At 43.1% G+C, this 26,497-nt stretch overlaps 1 protein-coding gene across 4 annotated transcripts in view; it reads left to right on the top strand.

Moving 5' to 3' along the window:
• LOC122554159 (kynurenine--oxoglutarate transaminase 3-like) overlaps positions 1-26,497 on the top strand; it is an 83,362-nt gene that overhangs the window by 30,634 nt on the left and 26,231 nt on the right. For 3 of the 4 annotated variants that reach the window (XM_043698735.2, XM_043698736.2, XM_087990431.1), the window contains 6 exons: positions 6,220-6,369; positions 6,952-7,038; positions 14,547-14,678; positions 16,645-16,765; positions 20,483-20,559; positions 24,558-24,647. In XM_043698735.2, the coding sequence (XP_043554670.2) occupies positions 6,220-6,369; positions 6,952-7,038; positions 14,547-14,678; positions 16,645-16,765; positions 20,483-20,559; positions 24,558-24,647 (657 nt within the window). The remainder of the gene's footprint in view (positions 1-6,219; positions 6,370-6,951; positions 7,039-14,546; positions 14,679-16,644; positions 16,766-20,482; positions 20,560-24,557; positions 24,648-26,497) is intronic. The other variant, XM_043698737.2, reaches the window with a different exon arrangement.

The raw sequence follows: 26,497 nt of genomic DNA, 5'->3' as shown, positions 1-26,497 counted from the left end.
TTTTGGAAAGGTGCAGAAGCCACAGGATAGTAGTCATGGGCAATTTCAACTTCCCAAATATTGATTGGATGCTCTTTAGATCAAGTAGATTGGATGGGGTGGTGTTTGTGCAGTGTGTCCAGGAAGCTTTTCTAACTCAGTATGTAGATTGTCCAACCAGAGCGGAGGCCATATTGGATTTGGTACTTGGTAACGAACCGGGACAAGTGATGGGCTTGTTAGTGGGTGAGCATTTTGGCGATGGTGACCACAATTCTGTGACTTTCACCTTGGTTATGGAGAGAGATAGGTGCATGCAACAGGGTAGGTTTTACAATTGGGGGAAGGGTAAATACGATGCTGTTAGACAGGATCTGAGGAGCATAAGTTGGGAGCATAGGCTGTCAGGGAAGGATGTCGTGGAAATGTGGAACTTTTGCAAGGAACAGATACGACGTGTCCTTGATATGTATGTACCTGTCAGGCAGGAAAGAGATGGTCGTGTGAGGGAACCTTGGTTGACGAGGGAGGTTGAATGTCTTGTAAAGAGGAAGAAGGAGGCTTACATAAGGTTGAGGAAACAAGGTTCAGACAGAGCGTTGGAGAGATACAGGATAGCCAGAAGGGAGCTGAAGAAAGGGATTAGGAGAGCTAAGAGAGGGCATTAAAAATCTTTGGCGGGTAGGATTAAGGATAACCCAAGTCATTTTATGCGTATGTGAGAAACATGAGAATGACGAAAATGAGGGTATGTCCGATCAAGGACAGTAGTGGGAGACTGTGTATTGAGTTGGAAGAAATAGGAGAGGACTTGAATGAGTACTTTTCTTCAGTATTTACAAATGAGAGGGACCATATTATTGAAGAGGAGAGTGTGAAACGGACTGGTAAGCTAGAAGAGATACTTGTTAGGAAGGAAGATGTGTTAGGCATTTTGAAAAACTTGAGGATAGACAAGTCCCCTGGGCCTGAAGGGATATATCCTAGGATTATGTGGGAAGCAAGAGAGAAAATTGCAGAACCGTTGGCAATGATCTTTTCGTCTTCAATGTCAGGGGACTGGAGAGTGGTGAATGTTGTGGCCCTGTTCAAAAAAGGGAATACGGATAACCCCGGGAATTACAGGCCAGTAATGGAAAGGGTACTGAGGGATAGGATTTATGAGTATCTGGAAAGACACTGCTTGATTAGGGACAGCCAGCACGGATTTGTGAGGGGTAGGTCGTGCCTTACAAGTCTGATTGAATTCTTTGAGGAGGTGACCAAGCATGTGGATGAGGGTAGAGCAGTGGATGTAGTGTACATGGATTTTAGTAAGACATTTGATAAGATTCCCCATGGTAGGTTCATGCGGAAAGCCAGGAGACATGGGATAGTGGGAAATTTGGCCAATTGGATAGAAAACTGGCTAACCGGTCGAAGTCAGAGAGTGGTGGTAGATGGTAAATATTCAGCCTGGAGCCCAGTTACAAGTGGAGTTCTGCAGGGATCAATTCTGGGTACTCTGCTGTTTGTAATTTTTATTAATGACTTGGAAGAGGGAGTCGAAGGGTGGGTCAGTAAATTTGCAGATGATACGAAGATTGGTGGAGCTGTGGATAGCGAGGAGGGCTGTTGTCGGCTACAAAGGGACTTAGATATGATGCAGAGCTGGGCTGAGGAGTGGCAGATGGAGTTCAACCCTGTCAAGTGTGAGGATGTCCATTTTGGAAGGAGAAATAAGAATGCAGAATACAGGGTTAACGGTAGGGTTCTTAGTAAGGTGGAGGAACAGAAGGATCTTGGGGTCTATGTTCATAGATCTTTGAAAGTTGCCACTCAGGTTGATAGAGCTTGTAAGAAGGCCTACGGTGTATTAGCGTTCATTAGCAGAGGGATTGAATTCAAGAGTCATGAAGTGATGTTGCAGCTGTACAGGACCTTGGTTAGGCCACACTTGGAGTACTGTGTGCAGTTCTGATTGCCTCACTTTAGGAAAGATGTGGAAGCTTTGGAGAGGGTGCAGAGAAGATTTACCAGGATGTTGCCTGGAATGGAGAATAGGTCGTACGAGGATAGGTTGAGAGTGCTAGGCCTTTTCTCATTGGAATGGCGAAGGATGAGGGGTGACTTGATAGAGGTTTGTAAGATGATCAGGGGAGTAGACAGTCAGAAACTTTTTCCCCGGGTACAACAGAGTGTTACAAGGGGACATAAATTTAAGGTGAAGGGTAGAAGGTATAGGGGGGATAACAGGGGTAGTTCTTTACCCAGAGAGTGGTGGGGGCATGGAATGCGCTGCCTGTGGGAGTGGCAGAGTCAGAATCATTGGTGACCTTTAAGTGGCAATTGGATAGGTACATGGATGGGTGCTTAAGCTAGGATAAATGTTCGGCACAACATCGTGGGCTGAAGGGCCTGTTCTGTGCTGTATTGTTCTATGTTCTATGTTCTAAACCTCCTTGACCCATTTTCTTATCTGCTAGGATCCTCCCTGACCCAGAGATTCCTAAAAGATCACCACCAATGCCCTCACAATTCCCTCAGCTATCTCCTTCAGAACTGTGAGGTGTAGTCCATCTGGTCTAGGTGATTTATCCACCACAGACTTTTCACCTTCCCCAATACCTTCTCCTTAGTGATGGCCACTACATTCAGCCCTGCCCCCTCACTCTCTTGAAATTTTGGTACGCTTCTGGTGTCTTCCAATGTGAAGACTAAAGTAAAATATCTATTAGGTTCCTCTACCATTTCTTTTTTCCCTATTGCTACTTGTCCAGCCTCATTTAAAGCGGTCCGATGTCCACTCTTGCCTCTCTCTGATCTTATATGTTGATAAAAACTCTTGCAATCTTCGTTTATGACTAGCCAATTTACCCTCATCTACTCCCCCTTATTGTTTTCTTAGCTGTAGAGTCATAGAGATGTACAGTATGGAAACATACCGTCGGTCCAGCTCGTCCATGCCAATCAGATATCTCAACCCAGTCTAATCCCATTTGCTAGCACTTGGCCTGTATTCCTCTAAATGTACCCAATCACTTGCCTTTTAAATGTTGTAATTGTACCAGCCTCCACCACTTCCTCTGGCAGCTCATTCCATACACGCACCACCCTTTGCATGAAAAAGTTGCCCCTTAGGTCTCTTTTATATCTTTCCCCACTCACCCTAAACCTATGCCCTCTCGTTCTGGGCTCCCCCCAACCCAGGGAAAAGCCTTATCTATTTATCCTATCCATGCCCCTCAACCTCCACTCTTCCAGGGAAAACAGCCCCAGCCTATTCAGCCTCTCCCTATAGCTCAAATCCTCCAACCCTGGCAACATCCTTGTAAATCTTTGCTGAAATCTTTCAAGTTGTCCTCTGCTGCTTTTTAAAGGCTTCCCAATCCTCTGGCTTCCGATTAATTTTCACCATATTGGATGCTTTTTCTTTTGCTGTTAATGCTGTCCCTGACTTCCCTTGTCAGTCATGGTTTCCTTGTCCTTCGCTTAGTATGTTCTTCTTTCTTGGGATAAATGTCTGCTGTGCCTCCTCAGTTACCCCCAGAAACTACTACCACTGCTGCTCCACCATCTGCCCTGCTAGGCTCCCCTTCTGGGCCAGCTCCTTTCTCATGTCTTTGTAGTTAACATTATCCAATTCTACTACTGTTACATCTGATTCCAGCTTCTCCCTCTCAAATTGCAGGGTGAATTCTATCATGTGGTCACTGCCCCCTAGTAGTTCCTTCACCTTAAAATGGACTCTCCAGCATTTGCAATCTTTACTTTCTCCTTCACCTTAGCTCCTTAATCAAGTCTGCCCCATTACACATCACCAAATCCAGAACTGCATATTCCTGAGTGGGAGAAAGTGAAGACTGCAGATGCTGGAGGTCAGAGTCAAAAAATGGGGTGCTGGAAAAGCACAGCAAGTCAGACAGCATCTGAGGAGCAGGAGAGTCAATGTTCCAATCCTGATGAAGAGCTTTTGCTCGAAATGTCAACTCTCCTGCTCCTCGGAACCTGCCTGACCAGCTGTGCTTTTCCAGCACCACACTTTTTGAGTCTATTCCCTAGTGGGGTCTACCACAAGCTGTTCCAAAAAACCATATCAGAGACTTCCACAAGTTCTTATTCTTGGTAACAGCTACCAACCTGATTTTCCCAGTCCACTGCATTTTAAAGTCCTCCATGATTATTGTAATCATGCATTTCTTCCATGCCTTTTCTATCTCCTGATTGATTTTTCTGCCTCACGTACTGACTACTGCTCAGAGACTTGTGTTCATAACTCCCATCAGGGTGGTTTTACTTTGTGGTTCTTCAGTTCGACCAGATTCTGCGCTTTCTGACTTTGTATCATTTCTGGCTATCAATATAATTTAATTTTTTACTGATAAGGTAACCCCACCCTCTGCCCATCTTTTGATAGGATGTATCTTTGGGTATTTAGTTCCCTGCCCTGATCCCATGGAAACCATAACTTTGTGTGATACCCACGTCGTACCTGACAATTTCAATCTGCACAAGCTCATTTACCTTGTTTCATATACTGTGTACATTTAAACACAACACCCTCAGACTTGTGTTGACCACCTCTCTTCTCATAGTTGTCCCCATATCTGCTCTGCCTGAAATAAGATTCCTGACCCTTTCCACACTCTCTGTCCTATTTCGTCTTCTGGAAATATTAATAGCCCAATCCCCAGTTTAACTTTTTCTGTAATTTTCCATGCATCTGGAACCACACCGCACTCCCCAACTATTTACCCCTGTAGTCAACTTGGAGGACTGGCATTAAAAAAACAAGATGGGGCCAGAGAGATGGCTTCTCTGAGGTACTCTGTCCTCTCTTTGTTTTCCCCTTATTCAATCACAGATCATGGACATCACTGGCTAGGCGAGCGTGTTTTGTTCATGCCTAATTGCTCAGAAGACAGTTACGAGTCAACCACATTGCAGTGGATCTGGGAGTCACATGTAATCAAGGTCAGATAAGGATGTCATTTCCTTTCCTAAAGGGCATTTATGACCCAACTGGGTTTTTGAATGATAATGACATGGTCACCATTAGGCTAGTTTTTAATTCCAGATTTTTTTTAACTTATTGGTGAATTTTATTGTTGTAATGAATTTGAACCCATCTTCCCAGAATATTCACCCAGGCTCATAGATTCAGAAATGGTAATAGTGCCATTACCATTTTACCACTGCTGTCCCTTCATTGTCTTCTATGTTAGGCATTAGAAGGATGCAGGCATCCATTTTGGTGGAAAGCAGACGTGTGAATCACACAATTTGAGTTGACAATTTAGAACACTCCTAAAAAATTAAAAACTGTCAAATTTTAATTGGCCCATTGCAATCTCAACAATGCCACATTATTTTTTAGTGGATTGGGGTCAGTGCTTAATTGGCTTTTTTTTAGTTTCCTTCCTTCCCAGTCGCAAACTGCCTCTGTCCTGACTGAAGGAGCTTAGGGCGGAACGGTGGCTCAGTGGCTAGCACTGCTACCTCACAGTGCTAGGGACCCGGGTTCGATTCCAGCATCAGGTGACTGTCTGTGTGGAGCTTGCACATTCTCCCCATGTCTGTGTGGGTTTGCACTGGTTTCCTCTCACAATCCAAAGATATGCAGGTTAGGGTGAATTGTCCATAGTGTTCAGGGATGTGTAGGTTAAGTCCATTAGTCAAGGATAAATGCAGAGTAATTGGGAGTGGGTTTGGGTGGGGTACTCTACGGAGGGTGGGTGTGGACTTATTGGGCTGAAGGGCCCGTTTCCACACTGTAGCAATTCCATGAGCTCAGGTGGGCTTAGCCTCACAATGATTTGCCAAATTACACAATTCCTGTCCTGTTACAGCTGTATGACTGAAATTGGACATCAAATTTTAAGACCATTGTGATTATGTATCTCCTTCACACAATACCTAATCACAATACCGAAGAAATTGCGTAATTAAAATCATTGGATTATTCTCTTTTTTTAAAGTGAAAACTAAAATGAATAGCCATGTCTTTAAATCAGTTTGTTCTCTGATGCAACTGTGTTTTTGTTTTAGAAAGACAAAAAGTTTTTGCTACTAAGCTTTAGTCAAGTAAAATAATTGCGTACAACTGCAGTTAGTTTGGTGGATCCAGTTCCAGGAAGTACATGGTGAAAATCTAAAGGCCAACTTGTCAACAATAACCATTCAAAACTAAAGCTACCTGACAGAATTTACAGAGTAATGCACTGTTCATACTTGTTACTGTATTTTGTTCTTTAACGCAAGGGTCACCCTCCATTAGTGAAGGCACTTGCTGAATTATATGGACATATATGTGGACGTTCCATTGATCCAAATAAAGAGATTCTGGTAACAGTTGGAGGCTACGGTTCTCTTTCTAACTCTATACAAGGACTGGTTGACGAGGGAGATGAGGTAAAACTTGCCGTTTTTTGTTTGTGTGTGATTATGTGATAATTAACACATACAGACAGTGAGAGTGCTGCAAGACCCTCATGATCCATGGGTTGGTCCAGTGAGTGACCAAGACTCATGACCAGGACACTCCCAGTTTTGTTCTGTGCTCTGTACTAATCTCACCCACCCACCTGGAAATGAAGTAGGCTGGATTCTGGTGTCTCTAGTTTGGGGTAAATTTGTTATCTCTTTCCCCAAATCATGGGTTTTCGAGGGTATTTGCAGCTGGCTTTTGGATGAAGGACTAAACTGAGAATTGTACTGTTAAATGTTAAAGATCCCTTTGTATAAATTGAAAACAGCAGTGAATTCTTTTCAATGTCTTCCCCCAACAACATATTATCTTTTCCTTTACCTGATTGGTTTCTTGGAACCCAGCCAAATTCAAATTGGCTCCTGTGTTACAACTCTGTTGCAACAGTAATGATTCTTTGGCTGGGCAGTGTATTGGATTGTGTTTAGGTTATGAAATATGTTTATACACACAAGTTTTTTTTTCTAGATAGTGAACTCAATTTTAATGTTTCTTTTTAATTTTAGGTGATTATCATTGAGCCATTCTTCGACTGTTATGAGCCAATGGTTAAAATGGCTGGAGGAATCCCAGTCTTCATCTCACTAAAGCCAGTGAGTATTTAATCCAACAGAACTAATTAAGATAAAACTTGCTGCTTTCCATTAAGAATTGGCAGTAGATATAGCATTTTATGATTTCTGTTGTCACAAACTGTGTTCATTGAAATCAATAGGTAACTATAATGATCAATCCCATTCATTCTTGTTCTAAGTGAGATACTGTTACCTCTTCAGTTTAAAAAAAAGGCTTGTATTATACCTTTCTCCAAAGGTGGCGCTGCAGCCTTAAAAAGCAATTTTACAAAAATGTTTATCGCATCAAACCATAGAATGGATGTAGAGGGAGGCCATTTGGCCTGTTGGGCCTCTACTAACTCTTGGCTAGCCCCAACCTCCACTTGATCCTGAATCCTGCAAGTGTTTTCTCTTCAGGTGCTTTCCAATTCCCTTTTGAAATCCCAGTTGACTTTCCTCCACCACATTCTTAGGTAGCACATTCCAGATTCTCAACACTCACTGTGTAAAAAAAAAAGTTTCTATTCATGCCCATTTTGCCATTCACTTTAAATCAGTGTATTCTGGTTCTCAACTCTTCCACCAATAAGAGCAGGTTTTTTTCCTGATTGCTCTGTCTAGAGTCCTCAGGATTTTGAACGCCTCATTCAAATCACCTCTCAACTTCTCTCCTTTGAGGAGAACAAAGTCAGCTTCTCCAGTCTATCCAGATAACTGAGCTTGAGGTAGCCAGATTTTTAATCAGTAAGAGAATCAAGGGTTGGGAGGAGAGAGCAAGAAAGTTCAGTTGAGGATTATCAGACCAGCCATGATCTCATTGAATGGTGAAGCAGATTTGATGGGCTGAATGGTCTACTTCCACACCCATGTCTTCCACTCCCTCAGCCCTGGAAATGCCATTCTTGAGTGTGAGTTTTTCTAAACCCTCTCTCATGCTATCTCATCCTTCTGAAAGTGTGGTTCATGAAACTAGACAGAATACTCGTATTGACGTTGGACCAATCTCGGCGAATTTGGGTGCTGTTTGCATTCATGGTGATTATGCAAAGCTGGTGGAGGATTTCCTTTTTGGAATTTGTTCTGTTTGTGCCAACTAATTGCCAGGAAATCAAAGCGAACCTAATGACTACCCCTTGATGACCAGCAGCATTAATGTAGCTGAATTCTCCAATATCAACGTCCCAAAGGCAGATTAGCTGGACCAGCTGCATGAATACTGTGGCTAAAAGGGCAAGTTGAAGGAATTTTCCCTTTAACCCAACAATTCTTCTTAAAATCTCAGACTGACATCCCCCCAATTCCGGTTTTTTAAAAACGTATCTTTCAAATCCAACCTTTCTGTATTCCCTAGGAGGAGATTGGTTGCTTGGGCCTGTTTGCCTGTGTTTGCTATAAACTGGATTAAAGATCTAACTAATTGCAAAATAAATAAATACAGGAATCATTTTATTCCATCAGTTTAGGATATATTCAATTCAAAATCATCAATTTAGTAAAAGACAAGACAGCCCACTGTGCAAACTAGCGAACTTATACTTGATGTTTTAATTTGGATTATGACTATTCAGTTTTTCCTGTTACACTCTGTTTATGTGCTGTCATTTAGAGTCATAGAGTCATAGAGATGTACAGCATGGAAACAGACCCTTCAGTCCAACTCATCCATGCCGACCAGATATCCCAACCCAATCTAGTCCCACCTGCCAGCACCTGGCCCAAATCCCTCCAAAACCTTCCTATTCATATACCCATCCAGATGCCTTTTAAATGTTGCAGTTGCAATAGCCTTCACCACTTCCTTTGGCAGCTCATTCCATACACGTACCACCCTCTGCATGAAAGCGTTGCCCCTTAGGTCTCTTTTATATCTTTCCCCTCTCACCCTAAATCTCTGTCCTCTAGTTCTGGACTCTCCCACGCCAGGGAAAAAACTTTGTCTATTTCTCCTATCCATGTCCCTCATGATTTTATAAACCTCTATAGGGTCACCCCTCAGCCTCCAATGCTCCAGGAAAACAGCCCTAGCCTATTCAACCTCACCATACTTGGGGACAGATAGTCACAGGGAAGAGTTTATTACATGCTGAGTACTGTTTATCCTGTTAAAAAGGCAATAGTAAACGATTCTGTGCTGAATGGATGTAGACTCCTGAATTTTGGCCCAATTCTGTATGATTTAGAATAAAGTTGTATTCAGCATGGCAGCCCAAGAGGCATTAATCAATGTGTTTCATAGAACATAGAAGAATACAGCGCAGTACAGGCCCTTTGGCCCTCGATGTTGCGCCGATCCAAGCCCACCTAACCTATACTAACCCACTATCCTCCATATACCTATCCAATGCCCGCTTAAATGCCCATAAAGAGGGAGAGTCCACCACTGCTACTGGCAGGGCATTCCATGAACTTACGACTCGCTGAGTGAAGAACCTACCCCTAACTTCAGTCCTATATCTACCCCCCCTTAATTTAAAGCTATGCCCCCTTGTAATACCCGACTCCATACGCGGGAAAAGGTTCACACTGTCAACCCTATCTAACCCCCTAATCATCTTGTACACCTCAATCAAGTCACCCCTAAACCTTCTTTTCTCTAATGAAAACAGCCCCAAGTGTCTCAGTCTTTCCTCATACGATCTTCCTTCCATACCAGGCAACATCCTGGTAAACCTCCTCTGCACCCGTTCCAGTGCCTCCACGTCCTTCCTATAGTATGGCGACCAAAACTGCACACAATATTCCAGATGCGGCCGCACCAGAGTCTTATACAACTGCATCATGACCTCAGGACTCCGGAACTCAATTCCTCTACCAATAAAAGCCAGTACGCCATATGCCTTCCTCACCGCACTATTTACCTGGGTGGCAACTTTCAGAGATCTGTGTACATGGACACCAAGATCCCTCTGCTCATCCACACTACCAAGTATCCGACCATTAGCCCAATACCCCATCTTTTTGTTATTCTTCCCAAAGTGAATCACCTCACACTTAGCTACATTGAATTCCATTTGCCACCTTTCTGCCCAGCTCTGCAGCTTCTCTATATCCTGCTGTAACCTGCCACATCCTTCCTCACTGTCAACAACTCCTCGACTTTCGTATCATCCGCAAACTTGCTCACCCAACCTTCTAACCCCTCTTCCAGGTCATTTATAAAAATGACAAACAGCAATGGTCCCAAAACAGATCCTTGCGGAACACCGCTAGTGACGGCACTCCATGAAGAAACTTTGCCATCAACTACTACCCTCTGTCTTCTTCCATCCAGCCAATTCCTAATCCAAACCTCCAACTCACCCTCAATGCCATATCTCCGTATTTTCTGCAGTAGCCTACCATGGGGAACCTTATCAACGCCTTACTAAAATCCATATATACCACATCTACCGCTTTCCCCTCATCAACCTCCTTCGTCACCTTTTCAAAGAATTCAATAAGGTTTGTGAGGCACGACCTGCCCTTCACAAAACCATGCTGACTATCCTTGATCACATTATTCCTATCCAGATGTGCATAAATCCTATCCCTTACAATTCTCTCTAAGACTTTGCCCACAACAGAAGTGAGACTCACCGGCCTATAGTTACTAGGGTTATCCCTACTCCCCTTTTTGAACAAGGGAACCACATTTGCTAGCCTCCAATCTTCTGGCACTACTCCTGTAGACAAAGAGGACATAAAAATCAAGGCCAATGGCTCTGCAATCCCCTCCCTTGCTTCCCAGAGAATCCTAGGATAAATGCCATCAGGCCCAGGGGACTTATCTATTTTCACCTTTTCCAGGATTTCCAACACCTCTTCTCTACATACCTCAAAGCCATCCATTCTACTTATTTGTGACTCAGTATTCGCATCGACGACAATGCCCTGTTCCTGAGTAAATACTGAAGAAAAGTATCCATTCAGTGTCTCCCCAATCTCTTCCGCCTCCACATGCAACTTCCCACTACTATCCTTGACTGGACCTATTCCTACCCTAGTCATTCTTTTATTCCTAACATACCTATAGAAAGCCTTAGGGTTTTCCCTAATCCTACCGACTAAGGACCTTTCATGTCCCCTCCTTGCTGCTCTTAGCTCTCTCTTCAGGTCCTTCCTGGCTACCCTATAACTCTCAATCACCCCAATTGAACCTTCACGTCTCATCTTAAGATAGGCCGCCCTCTTCCATTTAACAAGGGATTCCAATTCCTTATTAAACCACGGCTCCCTCGCACGACCCTTTCCTCCCTGCCTGACAGGTACATAATTATCAAGGACACTCAATAGTTGCTCCTTGAACAAGCTCCACATATCATTTACACTCTTGCCTTGGAGTCTACTTTTCCAAGCCACACATCCTAAGTCATGCCTCACCGCATCATAATTTCCCTGACCCCAGCTATAACTCTTGCCCTGTAGTACACACTTATCCCTCTCCATCACGAGAGTAAAAATCACCGAATTATGGTCACTATCCCCAAAGTGCTCACCTACCTCTAATTCTAACACCTGGCCTGGTTCGTTACCCAGAACCAAATCCAGTATGGCCTCACCTCTTGTTGGCCTGTCTACATATTGTGTCAGGAAACTCTCCTGCACACATTGAACAAACACTGACCCATCTAACGAACTTGAGCTATAGCTTTCCCAATCAATATCAGGAAAGTTAAAGTCCCCCATAACAACCACCCTATTACTGTCACTCATCTCCTGAATCACCTTCCCTATCCTTTCTTCAAACAGGCCCAAGTGTAATCGGCAGGGACGTCGATGGCATCCCTCACCTCCTACATGTTGCAGGAGGAACATTGCACTGCCTTCACTGCCATCCCTCTAAAGCTAACTTTTATTTAAAAAAAAAACTGGGTCTAAAGAATACAACAAGCAAAATTCAGCACTTACCTACTTACCACAACAGGAGGAGGGCGGGTGGGAGGCACTACCCGTGTAGTGCCTCGGGTTCCTCTCCTTCGCGCTTTTAAAGGGGGAAAAAACCTACCCAGGTAAGCTTACACTAACTGCTTCCGGGTCTCGGCTGCCCCTCTGGTCGTCGTCACTTCCCGCTGGTGCTCCCGCTCTTTCTGTGAAGAGAGAGTGAAAGAGAAAAAAAAAACACCGCTGCCCGCTACCGGTAAGCACTTTTAAAACCAAACGGTCTTACCTTCGCTGCTGCTCGCACTGGAAATGACCGACCGCTTCGAAGGGTGAGTATAAATACTCACCGCTTTCCTTCCCGGCTGCCCCTCTGGTCGTCGTCACTTCCCGCTGGTGCTCCCGCTCTTTCTGTGAAGAGAGAGTGAAAGAGAAAAAAAAAACACCGCTGCCCGCTACCGGTAAGCACTTTTAAAACCAAACGGTCTTACCTTCGTTTCAGTCAGAGGTAAGTGCCTGAATTGCTACAAGGTTCATCTGACCTCCGACGTTAATTTTAGCAGAACCTCAGGAAGGTGGTACATTCTGACTGTCCACACAGTTTCTATTAGCGGTCAATTGGAGATGCACATAAATACTATCACATTATGTAATATGCTCTAAATTTTTGCTCGTTGTCCATTTTATGGGGACATCGATCACTTAATGCCCTGGTGAACATGATACACTGTTTGCTTGTTTGAAGATACACAAAATACTCAGTCCTGAAGATCAGCAATAATCTCATGAATGACAGAAGATAAAACATGAGAAATAGGAACTGGTGTGGAGATAGAGTCTGTTTCACCGTTCAGACCCTTCCATATCCCTTGGCTTCCTGAGAGATCAAAACAGGCAAGATGAAGTGAAATTACTTACTCCTGCACCTATTTTCTGATATCTAATATAAATATTTCTCAGAAAGAGAAATTCTGCAAGTATAATTGTTTCCAGTTTCACTATCTAGACCTCGGTTGGTAATTTTTATCTAAAGCTAAGTAAACTTTGGAGTTTCGCTAAATAAAGAGATGATCACATTGAGATGTGCAAGATTCTGAAGGTGTTTGACAAGGTAGACACTAAGACACTGATTCACCCTGACTGAGAAATCTAAAACATAATCTTAGAGCCGCAATCTCAGGATATGGTGGCAATCATTCAGGATTGAGGTGATGGAAAATGTCTTCATTGAAATTATTGTGAACCTTTCGTATTCTCCATCTGTAATGGTTAGTGGATGATACATTGAGTATCTTCAAGGGAGAGAGAGATTTTTGATTTCTTAGGCTAGTCCTTCCAAATTTGTTCCTAATGTGACCCAATTTAATCTTTGAGAAATAGTGACATTCTGGGTTTGAGGGCAGGTGGTGTCGGGAATTATTGGGGGTAAAAGAGAGTTCTTGGCATTGTGGTTCCAGCTTTGCTTAACACAAGCTTCTAGCGATAGGTTCTGTCTATTGGAGGATATATTCCAAGTCTGTCCAACAGACAAATGCACTGTCAAGGTTCAGCAGCTAAGCACAGCTGCAACTTCCTAACACCAGTTGCTGCAAGATAAACTGCCTAATGGCTGCAGGCCATGGTTCAGAAGCACAGAAATGATACAGCTCAGAAGGGAGGCTTTTGACCTATCTTGTCCATGCCAACCCAAAGACACCCGGATGCCCTTTCTAATCCCAATTTCCTGCCCATGGCCCATAGCCCTGAAGCTTATAACAGTAAAGGTGCAGATCTTTTTAAGAGGGTTTAGCGTTTTCTGTATCCTGGTTGCTTTCTCAGAATCAGAACTGTTGAGATGCAGAAGAAAGCTGTTCAGCCCATCATGGCTTGCACCAGCTCTTCAAACAAGCATCATTACCTATTGCCGTTCTCCTGCTTTGCCCCCCCATAGCTTTGTACACTACTATTCATTCAATACCTGCTTGAATACTTCCATTAATGCTTCCTTCTCGTCAGTGCATTCCATATCCTAACTACTCGCTGTGTAAAAATGTGTTTTCTCACATCATCCTTGTTTCTTTTGCATCTCACTTCTCATTAGCATAGTCCTCTTGAAAGCAATGTCACAACAGTTGTTTGGGGTGATGAGGAAGTTACTGAGTTGGGGAGGGGACTGGGGAAGAGAGTTGCGGGAGAAGAAATTTTGAGTGGGTCTGGGGTAACCAAATTGGGGAATGGGAGATTTGATTAGTGGAGGGTGGAGTTGATGAGCGGGGAGGGAGGAGGGATAGGTGTTGAGTGAGGGGTCGATAGTTTTGCCACAACCATTTCAAAGATTGTGATGTGGCCCAGGAGCCAAAAATCCTCCTGGTATTTCATTAGAACCTTGGCGTCTGTCTCAAAACTGTACAGCTAAAGTCTTCCCTTGACAGTTTCCATTGCTGCCTCAGAGCTGACGTCCCCATGGTTTGGGAGCCCCTGACCTTGGAAACCAAATGATTTGGGGAGCTGATGGGAAAATGAAGTTGAGGGAGAAGATCAGCTGCAGTGATATTGATTGATTGATGGAGCAGGCTTGAGGGGTTGAGTGGTTTACTTCTCCTATTTGCTATGATCATATGTTTTTAAATATTTCCCACTATTTGTTTGTTGTAAATGCTAGATTTTCTGTTGGAGAGGTCAAATATACCATTTGTGTCTTCATTTAGGTACAAGAGAAAGTCGAGCAAGACATAAGCGATAGTGGAGATTGGAAACTCGATGAAGAAGAGCTTTCCGGTAAATTTAATTCTCGGACCAAAGCAATAATCATTAACACACCCAATAATCCATTGGGCAAGGTATGGCTTCAAAATCTAATCTTTGATTTTCTGAAAAGTTAAGCATCAAATAACAATCTTGCAGATGTGTAGCGGGCAGGACTTATGCAATTAATGGTTGGTCCCTGGGTAGTGTTGTAGAACAGGGACACCTAGGAGCTCAGGGCCATAATTCTTTGAAATTTGTGTTACAGGAAGACGGGGTGGTTGCGAAGGTGTTTGGCATCATTGCTCAGAACATTGAATATAGGAGTTGGGACATCATATTGAGGTCATACAGGATGTTGGTGAGACCTCTTCTGGAGTACTGTGTGTAGTTCTGGTTGCCTTCTTATAGGTATTATTAAATTCGAAAGGGTTCAGAAGAGGTTTACCAGGATGTTGCAGGGAATGGAAGGTTTGAGTTATAAAAAATGGTTGGGACGTTTTTCACTGGAGCATAGCAATTTGACAGGGTGACCTTTATAGAGGTTTATAAAATCATGAGGAGTATGAATAGGGTAAATAGCCAAGGTCTTTTCCCTAAGGTGGGGGAGTTCAAGACTCGGGGTAAGGTTAGAGGAGAACAATGTGTAAAGAATATGAAGGACAACTTTTTTACATAGAAAGTGGTTACGTGTGGAATGAACTGCCAGTGCACATGGTGGATGCAGGTACAGTTACAATGCTCAAAAGACATTTGAATAGGAAAGGTTTGGACTAAATACAGGCAGGTGGGACTAGTTTAGTTTAGAAACAGGCCCTTCAGCCCCAAAAACCCTCTGAAGAGTAACCTATTTCCCTAAGTTTACCCCTGACTAATGCACCTAACACTATGTGCAAGTTAGCATGGCCAATTCACCTGATCACCTTGGGATAGTGGGAGGAAACCCACATAGACACAGGGAGAATGTGCAAACCCCACACAGACAGTTGCCTGAGACAGGAATCGAACCTGGGTCCCTGGTACTGAGAGGCAGCCGTGCTAACCACTGAGCCAAAGGGTCTGTTTTCACGCTATATGACTTTATGTTGGATCACATGTTCTACTTTTTAAATTTAAAATCAAATCAAATAACATTGTTTAGCAAGTACTGAACTCCATTCACATTCTTTCAAACAAAGACATTCTTATGCGCGTGGGAGAAATACTTCAACCACAAGTTATGTATTTCAGTTTACAGGGATTTAATAGATAACTTTTGACTAATTTGAAGGCTATAACACACCTAGTATTTTAATTGCCTTGATTTGATTCGATTTATTACTGTCAAATGTACCAAGATGTAGTGAAAAGTATTGTTTTGCGGTGCTCGTTAGACAAATCATACTTTACATATGTACATCAGGGTAATAGAACAGAATGCAGAAAACAGTGTTACAGGTACAGAGAAGGTGCAGTGAAAACTCTAATATACGAGAGGTCCACTCAAAAGTTTGATAACGGCAGGGAAGAAACTGTTCTTAAATCTGTTGGTATGTGTTGTCTTTTACATCATCTGCCCGATGGAAAAGGGTGGAAGAGATTATAACCAGGGTGGGAGGGATCTTTGATTATATGCTGATCATTGTTGAATGGCTTGAGTGTTCCTTTTGCTGCTTCTTTAAATCCTGGACGTTTTCTCTGAGTTGACACCACGTGCTTCTGTTTTCTGAAAGTAACACAGCTTCCACTGCTGCTGTCTTATCAAATGTTGCTTGTTCTTCAAATCTACAGTAAGAGGTTCTGTATCTATTATTGCTCTTATAAATAAAAAGGATGATGATGATGCAAGGCCCGGAGGTTTTATTGATAAACGAATAGGCATGTGTTCTTTGATTGCATTTGTTTTGATAGATTAGCCTGAGCTTGCAATGCTGTGTGCCATTTGACTGCTTTTTTTTAAAGCTTGGTTTTTGCAGCATTTTAAAAGAACAAATTCATTTTTTTTAACACTCCTTGTCTAAGAACTAGTGTTTTGGCTGGAGTTCCCCATCGTATTCTAATGCAGTGTGGTTCATGTATTAGGTATTTAAAATGGAAGAACTGAAGATGATTGCAGACCTGTGTATTAAGCATGATGTTCTCTGCATCAGTGATGAAGTGTATGAGTGGCTCGTGTACAATGGACATAAGCACATCAAAATAGGTAATACTGAGGAAATGGGCTTATACTGGTGTATGCACACATTCTGCAGCAATGATTAGTTCTTTTAGCCTACTCTCTGGTATCCTTAAACTTTTCTACTTCTCTCTCCCCTTTCTAAGGCAATCCATAAATTCCACATCTTTTAAAATTATTTAGTCATCTGTCCTAATAGTTCTTCCTTTGGCTCAATGTCAGTCTCTGTTTGATTGTATTCCTGTGGAGACCTGAGGGCTGTAGGGCATTTTCCTATATTAAAAGCCTTGTATTAATATTAGGTTATTTTAAGAGGCTTGTCATGATAGGACAGGAGGTCATATCTTTTTACTAGCCATTATGTAAGCATTTTCCAAGAAAACCTGTTGAGGTAAAAACCGCTTGGTGAAGGTCTCAACCCCAAGTAAGATCTATCAAGAAGTATTTCTCAGGTTTTCTGAGATTCACTGCCTTGAGTCTCCTGGTTGATGGTTAGATGCACAGCACATGTTGTGACTGTCCTAGAACCACTCGAGACCAACTAGGTGTCAGTTCCCACCTTTTAATGATAAATGGAAATTATCTGGTTTTGTTATTGAAATGGATCTTTTTCATTTGATTAGATTAGATTAGATTAGATTACTTACAGTGTGGAAACAGGCCCTTCGGCCTAACAAGTCCACACCGACCCGCCGAAGCGCAACCCACCCATACCCCTACATTTACCCCTTTAACCTAACACTACAGGCAATTCACCTGACCCGCACATCTTTGTGACTGTGGGAGGAAACCGGAGCACCCGGAGGAAACCCACACAGACACGGGGAGAATGTGCAAACTCCACACAGTCAGTCGCCTGAGTCGGGAATTGAACCCGGGTCTCTGGCGCTGTGAGGCAGCAGTGCTAACTACTGTGCCACCGTGCCGCCCATTTTACTAGGCTTCATGTTTTTTCCTGTTATGGCTGTGAAATGCTTTTTCCTTTTGCCTGTGTTCTGCTCAAAAGCCTCTTTGATTATTGCTGGTGATGAGAGGGGAGAATCGTGACCTTCTCTTAAGCCTTTACTCTTCTTGTCTGATTTGACAGATTTACACGATTTCCTTGGGATTATTTTTTGAGCAAGATTGATTCTGGAAATAATTTAATCTTGCAGTCCCTCTGAAAGTCCCTTTTCCAGCATTGACTGACATTGTGGTTTATACTATGCCGTAGCTAATAGAATCATACAGCACGGAAACCTTAAACAATGGCAGTATAGTTAGTGCTGGCTGTGGGATATAGAATAGAAAATGGATGAACTTTAAATTAAATACGTTTGCTAGAGGATTTGAGAAACACATACTACGTTATATAATCTGCATCTTTAGTTCTGCAAATGTTATAAATTATACAAAACCTGTTGCTGTCAGCAAATTAGGTGACTTTGTTCACTTCTGCTTACCTTTTCCTTTGTTCCATGGAGCAATTGAAGGTTTCCTTTTCCTTGATTAGGATTGCTCTCATCGTAGCTTTCACTCCTGAGCCTTAAGTTCTTTCTTACTTCACATGGGTCCTGTTTGCCCCTGATATTTTAATCAGACAGTCATGCTTCACAGTGTATTCAGGCAACTGAGTCTTGATTTCCCACAGTCTGCCTTTACAGTGTAAAGGTGCAGTGCACTCCACCTCCTCCAGGATTTCCGCTTCCCCGGTCCCCAACGCCTCATCTTCACCATGGACATCCAGTCCCTGTACACCTCCATCCCCCATCACGAAGGACTCAAAGCACTCCGCTTCTTCCTTTCCCGCCGTACCACCCAGTACCCTTCCACCGACACCCTCCTTCGACTGACCGAACTGGTCCTCACCCTGAACAACTTTTCTTTCCAATCCTCCCACTTTCTCCAAACAAAAGGAGTAGCCATGGGCACCCGCATGGGCCCCAGCTATGCCTGCCTCTTCGTAGGGTATGTGGAACAATCCATCTTCCGCAACTACACTGGCCCCACCCCCCATCTTTTTCTTCGCTACATTGATGACTGTATCGGCGCTACCTCGTGCTCCCACGAGGAGGTTGAACAGTTCATCCACTACACTAACACCTTCCACCCCGACCTCAAATTCACCTGGACAGTCTCGGACTCCTCCCTCCCCTTCCTAGACCTTTCTGTTTCTATCTCAGGCGACCAAATCAACACGGACATCTACTACAAACCAACCGACTCCCACAGCTACCTGGACTACACCTCCTCCCATCCTGCCCCCTGTAAAAACGCCATCCCATTCTCCCAATTCCTTTGTCTCCGCCGCATCTGCTCCCAGGAGGACCAGTTCAAAATACGTACAACACAGATGGCCTCCTTCTTCCACGACCGCAATTTCCCCCCCGACGTGGTCGACGGTGCCCTCCACCGCATCTCCTCCACTTCCCGCTCCTCCGCCCTTGAGCCCCGCCCCTCCAACCGCCACCAGGACAGAACCCCACTGGTCCTCACCTACCACCCCACCAATCTCCATGTACAGCGCATCATCCGCCGTCACTTCCGCCACCTCCAAACAGACCCCAGCACCAAGGATATATTTCCCTCCCCTCCCCTATCAGCTTTCCGTAGAGACCACTCCCTCCGCGACTCCCTTGTCAGATCCACACCCCCCACCGACCCAACCTCCACTCCCGGCACCTTCCCTTGCAACCGCAGGAGGTGCAACACTTGCGCCCACACCTCCCCCCTCACTTCTCTCCAAGGCCCCAAGGGAAACTTCCATATCCGCCACAGATTCACCTGCACCTCCACCCACATCATCTACTGCATCCGCTGCAGCCGGTGTGGCCTCCTCTATATTGGGGAGACAGGCCGCCTACTTGCGGAGCGATTCAGAGAGCACCTCTGGGCCACCCGGACGAACCAACCCAACCAACCTGTGGCACAGCATTTCAACTCCCCCTCCCACTCCACCGAGGATATGCAGGTCATTGGACTCATCCACCGCCAAACCACAACAACCCGACGGTCGGAGGAGGAGCGTCTTATCTTCCGACTGGGAACCCTCCAACCGCAGGGGATGAACTTGGACTTCACCAGTTTCTTCATCCCCCCTCCCCCCACCTTGTCTCAGCCGGATCCCTCCAGCCCGGCACCGCCTTCCTGACCTGCAGTCTTCTTCTTGACCTCTCCGCCTCCATCCTACTCCGACCTATCACCCTCACCTTGACCTCTTTCCACCTATCACATTTCCAACTCCCCTCCTCCAAGTCCCTCCTCCCTACCTTTTATCTTCTCCTGCTGAACACTCTCTGCTCATTCCTGAAGAAGGGCCTGTGCCCGAAACGTCGAATCTCCTGTTCCCTGGATGCTGCCTGACCTGCTGTGCTGTTCCAGCAATAAAGTTTCAACTTTGCAGTGTAAGGACTGGTGTACCCTGTTATTCAACATTCAGGGTGGGATTTGCCAGGGCTTGATGTTAAGTGGGATAGCAGCTGGAAATCTGCCAAACAGTGGGACATTGTATCAAGGGGAGCACAGAATCCTCATTAAGCCTAATCCTTAACCAACATTCAAACCACAGCTCACTGGATGGTGGTCAGAAGCAGAGATTCCAACATCTTCCCAGGGTTTAGCCACACTCTGTCTTGACAATCTGAGCGATCTTGAGTTTCTCTGTGTTTTTACTATATTGAAGTGAACTTCCTTAAGTTGCTTACTTCTTTAACAGAGTTAGGTGGCCAGTTAATTTCACATTGATTTTGCCCTTTGCCTTCATAGGCACTTTGCCAGGCATGTGGGACAGGACTATTACCATTGGAAGTGCGGGGAAAACCTTTAGTGTGACTGGCTGGAAGGTGAGTATTTTAAAAACTTAACTGTTTCTTTGTTTTAAACTGTAAATGAATAGCTCACATAAGTCTCTTTCAGCTAGGGTCTTCAGAAATAAAGCTCCGATCACTAAGCTGTGGCTCAGCGTGAAGCATTCTTGCCTCTTGAGTCAGAATGTTGTGGGTTCAAAACTGACGTGAACAGAATGCACTACTGAGGTGCAATTTTTAAACCAAGGCTCCATCTCTCTTCTGGTTATGAAGAAGGGTCACTGGGCCTGAAATGTTAACTCTGTTTCTCTCTCTCTCCACAAATGCTGCCAGAATTGCTGAGCTTCTCCAGCAATTTCTGTTCCATGTCTCTCTCTGTCTCTCTCTCTTTTCCTCTCTCACTTTCTGGCCAATCCAAGAAAACCCCAAGAAAAATATGAAGGACAACAGGGCAGTTATCCAAAGTTCCTGGGCAATTAATAGCCTTAAATGAGCATCACTCAAAACTGATAATCTGGCCATTATCACAGTGATGTTTGTGCGAGCTTGCAATGCACAAACCACTTTGTTTCCGACGTTACAAAAGTGACATTACTTCAACTTTGTGCAGCTTAAGTATTTTAGGAACATGGCTTTTAAATTCACATCCAGCAGCAATGTGCCATTCATAGTAATTGTAAATAAGGATGGTAGGCCAAAGAAGTGGAAGTTCTTTGCGAGGAGCCCTTGAATAGTCTTCAGAATGTTGACTGTGTTTGGAATTTGAACATAAGTACCTAAGAACTAGGAGCAGGAGTAGGCCATCTGGCCCTTCGAGCCTGTCCTGCCATTCAATAAGGTCATGGCTGACCTTTTTGTGGTCTCCACTTCATGTACCCGTCCTCGCACCATAACCCTTAATTCCTTTAGTGTTCAAAACATTATCTAACTTAGCTTTCAAAATATTTACTGAGGAAGCCTCAACCACTTTCACTGGGCAGGGAATTCCGTAGATTCACAACCCTCTGGATTCAGTCCTAAATCTGTTCCCCCTAATTTTGAGGCAATGCCGTTTTGTCCTAGTTTCACCCGCCAGTGGAAACATTCTCTCTACTTCTATCTTATCTATTCCCTTCATAATTTTATATGTTTCGATAAGATCCCCCCTCATTCTTCTAAATTCCAATGAGTATAGTCTCAGTCTACTCAGTCTCTCCTCATAAACCAACCCTATCAACTCAGGAATCAACCTCATGAACCTCCTCATGCACCCCTTCTACTGCCAGTACATCCTTTCTCAGGTAACGGGACCAAAATTCCTCACCAGCACCCAATACAGTTGCAAAATAAACTCCCTGCTTTTAAACTCAATCCCTATAGCAATGAAGGACAACATTTCATTTGCCTTTTTAATTACCTGTTGCACCTGCAGACCAACTTTCTGTGATTCATTCACATGGACACCCAGGTCCCTTTGCAAAGCAGCGTGCTGCAATTTCTTACCATTCAAGTAATTGTCCTTTTTAGTGTGAGTCATACTGAAATGGATGACTTCATATTTATTAACATTGTATCCATATTAATATATAATCCATAAAATATATAATCCATTTGCCAGACCTTTGCCCACTCACTTAAACTATGTCCCTTTGCAACATCGCACAGTTGTCTGCATACTTTGCTCTACTACTCATCTCTATGTCATCCACAAATTTTGACATCCTACACGTGTTTCCCCAACTCCAAATCAGACATAAATTGTGAATAATTGTGGTCTCAACACTGATCTCTGAGGCACACCACTCGTCACTGATTGCCAACCAGAATAGCACTCATTTATCCCCACTCTTTGCTTCTTGTTGGTTAACCAATCCTCTATCTATACTAATATATTACTCATAATGCCTTGCATTTTTAATCTTATACAGCAGCCTTTTGTGTGGCAACTTGTCGAGTGCCTTTTGGAAATCTAGATATAGCATATCTACTGGGCCCCTGTTGTCCACTGTGTTCATAGAATTCCAAAAGATTAATTTAGCATGCCTGCCCTTCATGAACCCATGTTGCATTTGCCTAAAAGGACAATTTCTATCGAGATGCCTTGCTATTTCTTCATTGATAATAGACTCAAGCCTTTTCCCCACTACAGAAGTTAAGCTAACTGGTCTATAATACCCCATTTTTTGTCTACCTTCCTTTTTAAAACAATGGTGTCACGTTTGCTGTTTTCGATCTGCTGGAACTGCCCCAGAGTCCAGTGAATTTCGGAAAATTACCACAAGTGCACTTGTTATTTTTCCCGCTGTCTCTTTTAGTACCCTGGGTTGCATTCCATCAGGGCAAGGAGACTTGTCTACCTTTAGGTCCATTAGCTCACCCAACACTACTTCTTTTCATGATAATGATAGTTTCTAGGTCCTCGCCTACCTTTGTCTCTTTGACAATTACTGGCGTGTTATCATGTCCTTCACTGTGAAGACCGACACAAAATACCTGTTCAATCCCTTGGCCATTTCCTCATATCCCATTACTAAATCCCGCTTCTCATCCTCTAAAGGACTAATGTTTACTTTAGCCACTCTTTATTGTTTTATATATTTATAGAAACTTTTGCTTTCTGTCTTTATATTCTGAGTTCGCTTTTTTCTCATAATCTATCTTATCTTTCTCTGTAGCTCTTTTTGTGCCTTTCTGTTGACCTTTAAAGTTTTCCCAATCTTCTAGTTTCCCATTGATCTTGGCCATTTTGTATGCCTTCTTTCTCAATTCGATAGTTTCCCTTATTTCCTTAGACACCCATGGCAGATTACCCCTTTTCTTACAGTCCTTCCTTTTCACTGGAATATACTTTTGCTGAGCACTTAAATTTCTTTGAAAGTCCACTGTTCATCAACTGTCCCTCCATAAAGTCTTTGCTTCCAGTCTACTTTAACCAACTCCTCCCTCATCCTATTGTAGTCTCCCTTGTTTAAGCACAGGACCCTAGTATTGGATTTTATCTTCACACTCTCCAACTGTATTCTAAATTCAACCATACTGTGATCGCTCCTTCCAAGAGGATCCCTAACTATGAGGTCATTAATTATTCCTGTCTCATTACACAGGACTAGATTGAGGATAGCTTGCTCCTTCATTTGTTCCATTACATACTGTTCAGGAAAACTATTGCTGATCCATTCAATGAACTCCTCCTCAAGGCTACCCTTACCAACCTGGTTCGACCAATCGACATGAAGCTTAAAATCTCCCATGATAATTGACGTACCATTTTTACAGGCATTCATTATTTCTTTGTTTATTGCCTGTTCCAATGTTATATTATTATTATTTGGTGGCCGATAGACTATACCTATCAATGACTTATTTTTCCTAGAATTTCTAAAATTCCACCCAAATGGATTCAACCTTACTCTCCATCGAACCTATATCATCTCTCACCACCACTCTGATGTCATCCTTAAATATCAGAGCAAAGGTTTTTATCCCCATTATTTTAATAGACCCTACGTACTTTACTGTCATTTGTCCAACTGTAATCTCCCTTATGGGGTTGTCCTATCTGTCCTGCATTTGCCCAATCTCAGAACTTGCCTTTTACTTTCCTAGCAGATAACTATTAGGCAGAAGGCTATTTTAAGTTGCGCTGAAATCAGCCTGACCTTACTTTATAGCATATCATTGACATTGAAGCCTATTAGTTATTCAGAGCTAATGACCTTAAGATACAGCAAGGATGCTGTTTCCTTGCAACCATTTAAAATTACAATTGGTTTGTGAAAGTGCATCAAGAGCAGTTACAAGTGCAACTGCACACATGCAGATTAGTCACATTGGTCATTTTTAATGGTGACACCCTACCTCTCTGTATTGGGAACCAACACTTGGCAATATTTAATTGGCTGTGAAGCACTTTGGGTTATTCTGAGATTGTGAAAGATTCTGTATAACTGAATATTTTCTATTTTTTTTACTTTTCAAAAAAGGTTTCATCGAATTTTACAGAATGTAGTAGACCAAACATTTATAATGTGGCTTTTTAAAATCTCCTCTGACAGCTTGGTTGGTCGATTGGTCCAGCGCACCTGATAAAACATCTTCAGACTGTTCAACAAAACACCATTTATACTTGCAACACTCCTATTCAGGTAGGAAGACCTTTTAACTAGTGACTACAGAAAACAATTAGTACTCTGTTTGAATGGGTTATTCATAGAGGATTTCAGTCCAGGCAAAGGCCATTGGTCCCACCACATTTGTGATACAGCACTTTGACACAGCTATCCAATTAGTTCCACTTCCTGTCTTATTCTCCACTGTACTGAGTTTCTAATCCCCATGAATAATTTATGTAGTGCTGTTTGATTGCTTGAGTGTTTCACTTTTATTAGCTATGAAAACACTTTAGATAAGATTCCCTACAGTGTGAAAACAGGCCCTTCAGCTCAACAAGTCCACACCGACCCTCCGAAGAGCAACCCACCCAGGCCCATTCCCCATATTTACACCTGACTAATGCACCTAATTCTATGGGTAATTTAGCATGGCCAATTCACCTGACCTGCACATCTTTGGACTATGGAAGGAAACTGGAGCATCCGGAGGAAACCCATGCAGACACAGGGAGAAGGTGCTCACTCCACACCGAGATGGGAATTGAACCCAGGTCCCAGGCGCTGTGTGGCAACAGTGCTAATCACTGAGCCACCGTGCCACCCACTTTAAATGTACTAATGATGTCGTACAGACATTAGGACTGTATATCCTTTAACTGAAAGGAATGTCAACCACCAAAAATAGTTACCCATATTTGGTTCATTTTCTCTGCAGCTGCATTCTGCCTACATTAGAAATTCAGCTACTTCACTTCTTGATTAACTACGTTATCTTCTTGTGCTCCTTTGTAAACTCAACTGCTGTGTTGGGCTCTAGATCTTGCCCGTTGCAACTCTGTAACTACTGGTCGGGACCTTCCTATTTTAGTCAAGCTTGGTCCATGGGAGAAATGGGAACTATGATCATGGAACAAACCTCATCCTTTGTCATTGCTTGCACAGCTGGGCTGCGTGGCTGTTTGTATTTTGTTTAACTTGTTCTTGTATTAAGTTTATAAAAATAACAATATTGACAATTATAACAGACTCCAGATGCAGCTGACCTCGGTGCTTTGGAGCAAGTTCTTTATTTTCATTGCATTCTGATGTTGTTAATTCACTGACATTTGAGGCTTTCAAAATGCACTCATGAAGTTTTGTTTTCTTTAGTTCAGATTTTTGAGGAATTATATTTAGGTGCAGGGATGGTGAAGATAGATCCAACATCTCTAGTGTATCTATGTCTGATTAGGATTTTCCTCCTTGCTACTGATAACTTTGTACCTGTGAGTGTAACTGCTGATTTATAGCAACTTACATTTATATAGGATCTGGTTCAGAAATATTTCACAAATGGCGCAGGGCATATGGGGCTGAGCACTGGGAATCAGCAGAGGTTAGGCACTTCTTTATCGTTTTTCTTAACTGAGTACAAGTAAAGGTTGTAGGAGTAAACGTATTCATTTGGGCTACACAATGATTCACATTTCTCCTTCAAAAATCTGCAAAAGTGATTTTGCTTTTCAGACATTTGCAGAGTTGAGTAGCATTTTGGTAGCTATTGACTTGGAAGCCTTGCTCTCCAAATTTTTGCCTTTTATGGGTGTGTAAAAGTTCCAACTAAATGTCCATTTCCATACACATTGTTCAATATCACATCTTCTTTCAGTATTTGCTAAACAATGCCCTACACTCCTTGACATTCGATTGATTTTAAAATACACTGCCAATATCAGCACTTCAGACCTTTGACTAGCAGGGTGCAGGGACAGAAGGTCCTGTGGTTTATGTGCATATAATAACTTCCAATGTATCATTAACACCTCGTGACACAAAGCTTGATGCTTCTTGATAGACAAGTTGTTACCATTTTGAGCAATTTCTAGTAAACTCCTCCCAGTCAT

This window comes from Chiloscyllium plagiosum, unplaced genomic scaffold (assembly GCF_037043375.1).
Source record: "Chiloscyllium plagiosum isolate Xiang-an unplaced genomic scaffold, Cpla_swu_hap1 HiC_scaffold_9, whole genome shotgun sequence".
NCBI lineage: Eukaryota > Metazoa > Chordata > Chondrichthyes > Orectolobiformes > Hemiscylliidae > Chiloscyllium > Chiloscyllium plagiosum.
This window is presented reverse-complemented; position numbering and strand designations above follow the sequence as displayed.